The 12,052-nt window shown below is 32.4% G+C and overlaps 1 protein-coding gene and 1 non-coding gene across 3 annotated transcripts in view; both read left to right on the top strand.

Moving 5' to 3' along the window:
* LOC110031308 (cytochrome P450 734A5-like) overlaps nucleotides 1-6,248 on the top strand; it is a 31,254-nt gene extending 25,006 nt beyond the window's left edge. For both annotated transcript variants that reach the window (XM_020734449.1, XM_020734450.1), the window contains exons 5-7: nucleotides 956-1,105; nucleotides 2,186-2,349; nucleotides 5,754-6,248. In XM_020734449.1, the coding sequence (XP_020590108.1) occupies nucleotides 956-1,105; nucleotides 2,186-2,349; nucleotides 5,754-5,846 (407 nt within the window). In that variant the 3' untranslated portion in view covers nucleotides 5,847-6,248. The remainder of the gene's footprint in view (nucleotides 1-955; nucleotides 1,106-2,185; nucleotides 2,350-5,753) is intronic.
* Nucleotides 6,249-9,778: 3,530 nt separating this feature from the next.
* Nucleotides 9,779-9,850, top strand: TRNAG-UCC. Its single transcript has one exon. It is a non-coding gene; the product is annotated as a tRNA-Gly (tRNA).
* Nucleotides 9,851-12,052: the final 2,202 nt, after the last annotated feature.

Genomic DNA, 12,052 nt, shown 5'->3' with positions numbered 1-12,052 from the left:
TCATGTAGAAAAAATGGCAAATTTTAAATATTGGATTTCGTAAATCTGGTTTCTTCTCAATTCCTTTCAGTTTTGTTTTAATTTCTGGATTTATTGAATTCTGGTGTTGGCATGATGTAGTAAATCCGGATTTACATAATTTACTAATGCTGCTACCAGATGGCCCCTTAAAGTTTACATTTAGTGGCTAATAACTTAGAAATACCTTGGGAATACAATACAATTCAAGGATATTATGATTGTTTTTAAAACTAGACTACTTTTGTCGTTTGGATCCAAGTGTTGACGTTAGAAAAGTTGTTGCTAGCCAAGTTGAACTTATAGTTGGGTTGAGCCTGATGAAAATGAGAATATTAAGATTAATGTTTGGCAGATATAAAAAGAAAAGGAGAAAGGAATAATCATATTATCATATTAATAGGACAATTGATTTAGCGTCTATTGAAGATAAGGTAATTAAATTTAATCTGTAGAATATTTGAATATGTACTGTTGATTAGAGGGATTGTTGGATGTATGACTAAATTAAGAATAATATATTGAAGATTCTATTATTATGTTAAGAGTGATAATTGCAATAGCATCTATTAAAGACATGACATTGAAAATAGACTTAATCACTTTAGACATGTACAATAAAAGGTAGAAAATGTTATAATTACATGGGCATGTATATTATAAGTGTCAAAGAATGGTGCGGAGATTACCCTTTATCGATAGATTCAAATCAACATGGGAAATGATGGGACTTAAGGTATTGTGGATAAAATCAGGGAGATTTACATGTTTGCTGCTAAAATATTTTTTATTTATAATACTAACACCTATGTATTGAAAATGAGTCACTGAATTTATATACTTTTTAATGATGGCATCAAGACTGAGAAGTGCCGCACTTTTCACGTGATTTTATCCTATCTTGATCTCACACCTCTTATGTTCTTTAATTTTACAGATTTGAGACTTAAATCCAGTATAACTGTTCCAGCAGGAACAATTCTTGTAGTTCCTCTGCCACTAGTTCATATTGATTATTCAATATGGGGGAAAGATGCAGACCAGTTTAATCCTCGGCATTTCTTACCAAAGACTTGCTCAAATAAAGGTAATCTTAATTAATTGCTTATTATTATGAACGTTGAGACTTGGGGTTTTTGTTCCCTCTCATGTGGAAATGTATAACTTTTTAATTTTGGGGTATTTACATACATACTACTCCATTTTATGTATTTACATATCAAACACCAAAAATTTACCTTCTACATTTATACCACCCAAATCTTTCATATCGCATAAAATATCATAATTTTGACTTTTAAAAGTTAAATACACGTTTTCATGCATAGGTAAGGTGCTATGTATGTAAAAATTGAAGTTTAGGTGTTAGATATGTAAATACATGGCAGTTGAGTGGTATGCATGTAAATCTTAATTTTTTTTTTCATGGCGGTGAATCTGATTTTCTGCTACTTATTGTTCACGAGAATTCTATTGAGCTCTTGTACAGTTCACATTCAACTCCAACCGTTTGAATGAAGTTTAACTGCAAATTTGAGAAAAAATAAATTTATTATTTATATAATATATAGTTTCTTTTTTTTTCCTGGAGTTGTCTTTTGGTTTTGATGCTTGCGATCTACAATTGAGAAAATCATGGTTAAAAATAAGAACGCAATTAGAAGGAGAATTTTTTATGATGAAGATCATGAATAATTTAGGAGTTTGTCCTCAATGTTATGCGCCTAAGCATTGTAAAATTTATTAAGAAGCTTTTCTTAAAAAAAAAAGTTTATTCCTATAAATAAGCCCAATGAATCAGATGCTAATAGTCATATCAATCAGGAGCTTTGATTATTATATTTAGGAAGATTTACATACATAATGCTTAATTCCTAGTTATTTACATATCTAACACCTACACGTCGATTTTTACGTATATGGCAGCTTACCTATGCATAAAAAGGTGTATTGTACTTTTTTAAAAGTTAAAATGGTGGTATTTTTCTTGTGATATGTGGCATAAATGTAAAAAAGCAAGGTTTAGATGTTAGAATTGTAAATACATAAGAATTGACTTGTATGCATGTAAATGCTGCTCGTGTTTACTCACTTGTTTCTAACTCACTTTTGCAAAGTCTTGTTTGGTTTGAAATGCTCTAATATCTTGATATTTTTGTTTATATAGATGGTACATTAGACAAGCATGATGTTCCGAAAGAAATTACAAGTGAGCACCAAATAGATGGGTCATTTCTTTCTTTTGGCTGTGGTTCAAGATCTTGTGTTGGGCAGAAGTTTGCAATTCTCGAAATTGCAGCATTATTTGCATCATTGCTTAGTGATTATGAGGTTTGTTATCTACCTCATTATGTCATTTTCTTTCATTTTTAAGCTTCACTTGTATTGAGGTGGCTAAAGTTAGTTCCAAATGCTGGATAGAATTTATTCATCATGTGGAAAAAAAAAAGGCAGAAAATTTTGATTCTTCTATTATTGATTGAAAGTAGTAGGTGAATTTTAATATATACTGGTCTTTTTTAAGAAAAGAAAAGTAGTCAGTGTAAAGAATATATACAGTTTACACTCCTGGCAAAAAAACACATTCAGACATGATAAGTTCTCAGATGTACAGTATACAACTATATTTAAAGCCTAGACTACCCGAAGTCGATTGTCAACCCCTTTAATGCGGCGCATTCTTTTCAACGTTCCTTATCAAGCTGATGAATAACTGGTTTACAATCCTATCGCAAAAGCACTCACCTTTTTAATCTATTTTTAAATAAACTGACAAATGTTATTTTAGATTGTAATCGGTGCAAATTTAAGTGATGCTTTTATGGTAACTGGTAGAGATGGATGCAATAATTAATAGATTATTAGCATAGTTTGTTCATACCATATTTGTATTAAAAAAATGTTTGATTGTAAGTCGTGCTAATTATTATGTTTATATGAGAAATGTAAGGTTTGCAAAATTTTAATTTTTGTGCTATCAACATACTGATGTGTGGTGCGGTAAGTATAGCGACATGTTGATCTTTGAGAGAATTTGATGCCAAGATGCTGACTCCCTTAAAGATTGCAAGGAAGTGTTGGTTGCCATGAAGCTGAAAAGAGTTGATCAGACCTTGTGTGTAGGGTACAATCTTAAGTGGAGCTACTTCAAGTTTATTTACTTTGGAGAATCTTGGTTTTAGTAACATAAGAAGGTTAATTTTTTGTTGTAGATCATGTTGTGGAACAAAGAAGGGTATAAGTGGAGGAGAGAAGATGATCTATTGGGTTGCTCACATAGTGCGTGGTTTGCTTTAGCGTCATAGAGAAAAAAAATATTTAGAATATAGGAAATTTTAATCACAAGTATGGGTATAAACAAGTCGAATCAAGCTCAAGTCACACCTAATTTGAGTTTGTGCCGAGCTTGTGTTTAAGGTCAAATCTGGCTCGCCAGAATATTTGTAGGCTCAAGCTCGACTCGGTAGCTTGTTGTAAAATCCATTGATGGGTTGGTAGTTTAAAGGAAATGGCAATGCAATACTTGCTCGCCGAAGAGGACGTTGAAAACTACTTTGTGATGGGATATCACTAGAAAGGTATGGATGAAAGGACATGAGCTCGATGGAGAAGTGTTGATGGGGTGTTATCCAGTTGGAGAAGCCTTTGCAATGGCACCTTGTTGGAGAAGGAAACAATGACAACAATGCACGAGAACATAAGTTAGGTTTTGAAAAAGAAAAGTTTGGGTGATGGCCTTCGGGCAATTCATGGGATTACTTACCACATTAGCGTAAATTGTGATTCTCGACTCATGAAGCGACGTGAGTGGATTTTTAAATGTGGAATCAAGATGAGAATCAATGAATCGATATGTTGATTTCGGATAGTGTCAATTGAATGTTTATCAGGCGGCTCAATATACCAACTAGTCGAGCTAGGCCAAGCTTAAACTCCTGCTTGTATAATATATGAACTTGAGCTTTAACTCATGGCTTGATAAGCTTCACTTGTGAGCTAGTTAGGAAGTTGATTTTGAGCTGGCTCCTGACACTTACACCCTTAATCATAGGTGCACTTTTGATAGCGATGGATCTCTTATGGTGTGCAGTAGACATGCCTTAGGGAACTCTTATGTGTTAATTACATTGTCATTTGGCCTTGTTGAGGTTGCACTATGTTTAGTCTTTTGGAGGTTGAGAGCTCAATTAGGAGATTAGTCACTAAATGATGTAAAGATTTAATCACCTTATTGAGTCAACATGTGTAATGAATGTACTTTGCGTATCTTTAGCGGGCTTTACGTTCAAGCGTTGTTTGGGACTTCTTTAGCTAGTGCAGTGCATATCTTATGGGAATTAAGAACTTGAGTAGCTCAATTTGGAGGAGCCGCATAGGAGATTCATGTTTTTGTACATTGAACAGTTGAGAGATTTTTTTAATAAATTGTAATTAGCAATTTTGTTGAGATATGCACAGAGTTTGAGATAATTGATTTTAGGATTAGAAGGATAAAATCAAGTTTAAAAGTTTGCAGCAAAAATTTATTTTTTGGACAGCATTGAAGTTAAAATTTAAAATAGATTTAGATTCAAAATTCATCTTTTTGTGCTTTTATAAATAAAGAATCTAAAGTTTTTTTGGTTTGAGCATGTGGTGACAAGTTCATGGACGTACAAAATGGCCATTATCTATTTTGAGGATGATAAAAGAATTTGGGTTTTTATATGGGAAAGAGTATGAATTTGGAAGGCAAAATACTTTTTGGCTTGATGTTATTAAAAAAAAGGGCATTTACATACATAGCACACGATACTTGCATTTTCATATTTCACATCTAGACTTTCATATTTACACACCACACTCAAATCTTTTAAATCACATCAATAATAGCATTATTATAAAAGTGAAATGCACATTTTCATTCATAAGTTTAAAGCACTGAAGTGTTGTGTAAGTAAATATGAAAGATTAGTGTGTCATACGTATGTACATAAGAATTGTGTACTATGTATGTAAATATCCCTAAAAAAATTGTGATGATTCATAAATTTGAGGGGATGTCGTCTTTGGAGGAGCCTTTAAAATGGAGAATTGATCTAAAATGGTCCATGATGCAAAATATTGATCTCAATGTAGCGTCTTAACTATACAAAATTTATCCCAATTAATACCCATGGGATCATTTTGAATCACTTTTATAAAGTCAAGGGACTAAATAGGAGAAATGTGATACTCAATTGACTAAAGTGGCCACATACAATCGGGGATTATATTGGAGTTTAACACAAGGTCGGAGTTTTATTTAATAGGCAATTACGTACAGATCACCCAAAACTTGTTATTTACAAATCACACTCCCTCTTTTCATCTATTTTTCAAATTCTCACTCAAATATCAAAATTTGATAGGATGCAACTGAAAATCAAGTCACGATCAAACTCATATTTTTCATTTTCATCAATTTCTCAATAGGTTGATCGTGACGCACTTAAATACATTAGTTTTATAGTTCAAAAAAATCACCTGGGTGGTTAATTTATAAATATCAATGTTTCGGGCAGTCTTTATGTAATTATCCCTTATATAAATGTTGAACCAAACCCAAGAGGTTTACTTTCGTTCTAGTTGATTATTTGTACTTCTTACATCAAAGTCACTTCATATGGAACTAAACTAATGGAAAAGTATTTGGTTATCTGAAATTCTAAAATATTTGCTCTTATGCCAATTATTTGTTTCATCATTACATGCAGATAAGGCTTCATCCTGCATCTGACAATGACTTCAGGGCCACATTAGATGGGTGTTGCCCCAACATTTTCTTCATCAAAAGAAGCAAGATCTGAATATCTATTTTTTCTCAAAAATAGATCAAAATAATCAGATAAGAAATATTTCCCTTTTAGCTTTCTCCTGCTGTATCATACTGACAAAGCAGAGTGAGGGGAATCTGTTTGATTATGCTTTTCTTCACTGTTTCTCCTCCCAAGTTTTTAACATCTCCCAGAAATCTTTGCCCTTCCTTTTTTTTAAGAACATGGAAGCAGTTGGGAGCTGTTACGCCAAGAGGAGTGTAGACATGGACTTCCAAGTGTTTTTCCTCCCAGGGGGTTTGTTGTAAGACTTATTGTTCTTAGAGGTCTTATGTGAAAAATTGTTGTTATGAAAAGTTTTTGGCTTTGGCCTTTTGTTTGATTGTAAACTTTAAAAAAGTTTATTGTAAATATAAGTTTTTGTCTTGTGGACCATTCCTATGACTGGTATACATATGGAAATTTTAAATAGGAGTAAATATTTACTTATATACCACTCAATTCTTATGTCTTTGCATATTTAACACCGAAAGTTTCATATTTGCATGCATGACTCCCAAATCTTTGCCATCACATCAAAAATCCTACATCTTCTTGATGCATAGTGTCACCTCCCAAAAGAGCTCTTCGGGGTGGTGGGTAGCCCGGGACTTAAATACTGCTTTTCGGCCCTACACGTAACCGATGTGGGACTTTTTGTCCGTGACATTCTCCTCCACCCAATCACGTGACACCCTCGTCACGAATTGGCTCCACTGATAGTCTCACTGGATCATGGAAAGTCCACAAACCTAGCAGACAGTAATATGCTCTGATATCACTTGTCACCTCCCAAAAGAGCTCTTCGGGGTGGTGGGCAGCCCAGGACTTAAATACTGCTTTTCTGTGTTACACTTAGTCGATGTGGGATTTTTTTGTCCGTGACAATAGACTCATAACACCAGTGTTGTAAACCTAAATATCAAAATTTAAATGGTAGATATGTAAATAGATAAGTATTGTGTGGTACCTATGTAAATTTTCCTTTGAATTAAGCATATTTAAGAAGATGGTTTATGGCAAATAATATAATTCGAAACATGCTTAAATCATATTTGAACGATGTGTTAAATATTTTTGTTTATATCTTACTTGAATCTTATTCCATCAATGATTAAACTTTATTAAATTATGTTTGAATATTAATTAAATTTTTATTCGAACATTATTAATTTCAAATAATATTTAAGTTTTCATTTGAACCCTATTTAATTCTATTTGAATTTTATTCTAATCATGTTTAAATCAGCTTCAAACATTATTCAAATTTGATTTCAATCATGTTTAAACCTTATCAAATCTTCTTTTCTTTTTTGAACAATAGCCAAATTATGTTCAAATGATGTTTAAATATTGTTGAAATTTTTATTATTTTGTTAATATTTTGGTATCTTGCTTAAAAGTACAAATAAAACTTGAACCAAATTTGAACTTTGTGGGCATTTTGATGCGCCGTCAATAATATTTGGTCACCTGACATGACATGAATTTTGAAGTAATTTTTTGAGAAAGGAATGTTTAACGTTTAATTAAAATTATTCATAACTTTGACTTCAGTAAACTTACACTTAGATTGATTGGCTTTATGGGATGAACACAATGACACTAACATCAATCCAGTCTGAGTCAAATAAAGCTTAGAACAAATCGTTAAATCATAATTTAATTAATTATTAAATTACGTTAAATCATGTTCGAATCAGTGTTGTAAACATTAAATTATGTTTGAATATTCAAAATATGAGTCAAATTATTAAATTACGTTAAATCATATAGCTTTTGATGTCCAATTAGAATGTCAAATAGATTTTAAATATGACAAACTTATATAAAAATTGATTGTCTCAACAAGGTGAACTAATGAGTTGAGATTACTCAATTTTGCAATCATTAAGGTACTCAAATGTTCGTAGAATGTCATCCAATAGAGAAAACATCTCCAGGACAAAGATATCTCACATATTTTTTAAATAGAGCCATACTCCTTCATTGAGAGAGGACCTGGACCGAGACCTAAGCCTAAAGAAGGGCCAAGACAGGGAGCTAAAGCACAGCGTCATTTCTCCATCAATGATCTGGTGAACGATTCCTCCTCTTGTAATCGCTGACCACAGTTGACCACTGTTGGCTAGGCGCCATCGACCACTTTCCACTACCACGTGCTCCTTGCAACGAAGTCTCTCGTGGAGTTACAACGTGTGTTGCGGATTCCCAACGTATGTTTTGGAACAGTGAAGCACCCAACGGAGCAGGACGTCATCCAATATAACAAACAACAATGCCCTCCGAAGATGGCATGACAACACACTTCGAATATGGTGCAACAGCGCGCCTCACGTATATTGCAATGACGCGCCCCACATACGGTGCAATAACATATTTTAGAGACGATGTAATGACATACCTTGAACACTGTGTAACAATGCACGTCGAATATGGTGCAACGACTCACCCCACGATAATGACTTACCAATGTCATACTTAGAATATGGTGACCTTCTTCGAACTTCTGAAATTCTCTCATTGCATATCACCATGACAGACTATGTGCTCCACTGCTTGCGCAACACCTGACTCTATAGCTTTTGCAACCTACAAACGTTATCACAACTTCTGCAACTCTCTACTCTGGTCTCTATAACAGTTTATGCTGCTCCCAATTACCAACTCTAGCCTTTGCGGCCTATGGAAGCTATCTTGGCTCATGCAACTCTCAACTCCGGCCACTATGGCTCGTGGATGTTACCTTAGTTCATGCAACTTCCAACTATAGAATATGTGTCCTATGAATGTTATCCATTGCTCATGTAGCTTCTGACTTTGGCCCTTGTAGTCTACGGATAATATCGTAACTCATGCTATGATCTACATGGCTCACAATTCATGTAGCTCACAACTCCAACCTCTATAGCCTACATAAATTATTATAGCTCCTCAACTCCAGCCCTGGTAGCCTATGGACTTCATTGCAACTTACCAATGTGACGTACACGACCACCTACAACATACTTGGTTCACAACTCATGCAGCTCTCGGTTTGGCCTCTACAACTTACGGATGTTATCGCAACTCACCACAAACCTACGTGGCCAACTATGACATACGAATGTCATCACAACTCACCACTATCCTATGTAACAAACTACGACCTATGTGATTCACAGCTCGTGTAGCTCCCGACACCGACCCCTAAGACCAACGAATGTTATTATAACTCACTATTAGCCTACGTGGCCAACTACGACCTACGGATGTCTTCAAAACTCACCACTAGTTTACATGACCAACTACGACTTATGTGGCTCACAACTTTAGTAGCTCCCAACACTGGCCCATATGACCAACGAATGTTATCATAACTCACCACTATGACCTACGTAAAACTACATGGCTTACAACTCGTGCAGCTTCTGACTCTATTCTTTGTAGCTTACAGATGTTATCACAACTTACAACTACAACATATGTGACAAATTACAACATACATGTGTACTCACAATTACATAATGTATTATTTCAACTAGGCCAGATCATGTAGCTTCTTTCTCTTTCTAGGATTTTCCACATAAAAATCACGACGTTTCCTCCGGCTTACTTTTTCTTTCATATGTGTATGTTGGATTCTTATTCAACGCTATGACGCTAAATTATTACTTAAGCGCCGCAGACCTTTCAGTATCAGTGTCATAATATTTAACTCTTTTTTTTTTGTAAGAAATTTAATTTTTTTTATTTTTTGCTAGTTATCCATTTTTCAGTTTCTGAGGCTTATAGTTGCACTTATTTTTTTTAAAAAAAAATTGATAGTTATAAACTTTATTTTAATCATATTTAAATTTATAAGTAGAAAACAAAGATGTTTTTAAATTTGTGTGAATAACTTCTTTTAAATATAAAAATTTTTATAAATCAAAGAATGCACAGAAGCGTTTGTAGTCCAACGGTTAGGATAATTGCCTTCCAAGCAATAGACCCGGGTTCGACTCCCGGCAAACGCAGATTTTATCTATTTTTGATTTGTCATCTTAAAATATGTTTTCTATTTAATTAACAATTAATTACTGAAAATTGTGGATCATATTTCTAGTTAAACATTGTTTAATTGTCATTAACTTTTAATTCAACTTATAACGCATAATTATGTCGCTCATAATAAATAAGAATCAGGCCCCCAAGTGTTGAGTTTTGCTTAATTTTTAGTTTTGAGTTTTTGTTAGTATATTATAATCTACTAAAATATTTATGAGATTTTGGAGCAACTAATTATTTTGTTGATATGTAGATGAATGTCGGTGAATGATGACGCGGTGAAACAGTCTAAGACATTTTATTTAAGGGTCATGAATCAAGCAATATAACAATGATAATAAGATAATGATCCTGTGATTTTAGCTGAGCTTTGATGATTGAACAACGATGATTGAGTGATGACAAATGTTAATAGTAACGTCAATCATTAAATGGTGGGCTAGAGTTTCTTCAATTCTTCAACCCTCTTATTTGAAATTATTTTTATGTGAGTAACGAGGATATAAATGGAATGATCTAGAAGTCTCAATCCAAAGTATACCTCTTGAAGGTATGTTTTTTATTAGAGGAGATTTAAAGGAATATGTCAGTGGAGTGGTAGAAGATTTTAGAAATATTCATGATGGCTACGATTTTGAAGTGATTAATGAATATGATAGAGTCATATTAGATTTTGATTTAGCATTTATTATTGATTACTTTATTCAAAGAAAGAGAAGAGCATATTATTACTTATAAGAATAAATTTGATAAAATTTAATATATATATATAGGATTTAAGTACTCAACATCAATTATTAGTTTAGATTTTAAGATGAAAAAAATGTAAAATAAAGAATATTAGGAATCGTTGTCATGACGACACATAAAGGACACAAATAGAACTATTTTTATAAATAAACTTTAAGGTTTCAACATTAGCGATGTTTATAAAGAAGCAAATTTTATGTGGGATAAAGTAACAAACACTATTAAACACATGACAAAAGATGTTGGTGGTGGATAAAAAAAAAAGTTTATATAAATAAAAAAACTTGATGGTGGAATAATAATGTGCAATAAAATATAAAATATAAGAAGTAATGTTAAAAAAATAAGTTTAATTATAAAAACTTAGAGAACTGAAAAAAAAATTATAATATGGTCTGTAGGGAGACCGGGTCTAAGAGAATAATCTGTGACGCTAAAAATTCTGCTTTTCGTGATATTTATAATAAATTAGATACTAAAGAGAGTGAAACATATATGTATAAACTAGTCAAACAAAGCAAAAAAAATAAAAATTTAACTAAAGTAAATTGTATAAAAATGAAAACAAGAAAGTGTTTTTCTTAGAATAAGATATTCAACATATGTGAGTGAGTTATTTTGATATATTTTTTAATGAAGTTTTTGAAAATACGATTGACCTTAGTGATCTTAATATCGTTAATTATAATAAAATATTTCATTTTAACCGTCACATTAGTAAAAGAAAAAATTGAGGAAGCTTTAAAGAAAACCGAGAGTGAAAAGTCTGTAGAACCTGATGATATCTCAATTGAAGTGTGAAAATATGTACAAGATTTGGGAGTTTCTTCGCCTACTAAACTCTTCACTTTTCTTTTAAAAACTAAAAAGAAGTCTGAAGAGTGCAGGAAGAGTATTTTGGTCTCCATATTTAAGAATAAAGGGGATGCACAATAGTGTGCAAATTATAGAGGAAATAAATTGATGTGTCATATTTTTAATTTATGGGAAAAGGTAATTGAACATAACTTAAGACATATTACAAAAATTTCTCATAATTAATTTGGATTTATGTCAGGCAGGTCTACTATGGAAGCTATACATTCAATTGATTTACTTAAAAAGATAATGTAGTACAATTTAAACATAGTAAAATTGAAATATTGTCTATGTGAAAATATTTAGAATTTTTTTAGGTGTTAAATAAATGCAAATATATATTTTTTTTCGTGAATGGTTGAAATAAGATGAAATCAATGTAGAATGGATGATGACGATGACCAACAAAGGTTGGGAGGCGACAATGGCTAATAACAATGATAGCAATAAATAAGATTGTTTTAGGTCAATGAACTATCATGAATTAAATTTTTAAAAATTTTAATTTAATATAATTATTTTTGATCAAATGCATTTCATGTAAATATTAGTCTCTATAATGA

Source organism: Phalaenopsis equestris, unplaced genomic scaffold (genome assembly GCF_001263595.1).
Source record: "Phalaenopsis equestris unplaced genomic scaffold, ASM126359v1 Scaffold000800, whole genome shotgun sequence".
Lineage (NCBI taxonomy): Eukaryota > Viridiplantae > Streptophyta > Magnoliopsida > Asparagales > Orchidaceae > Phalaenopsis > Phalaenopsis equestris.
The sequence above is the reverse complement of the archived record's forward strand: the minus strand, read 5'-3'. Positions and strand labels throughout refer to the sequence as shown.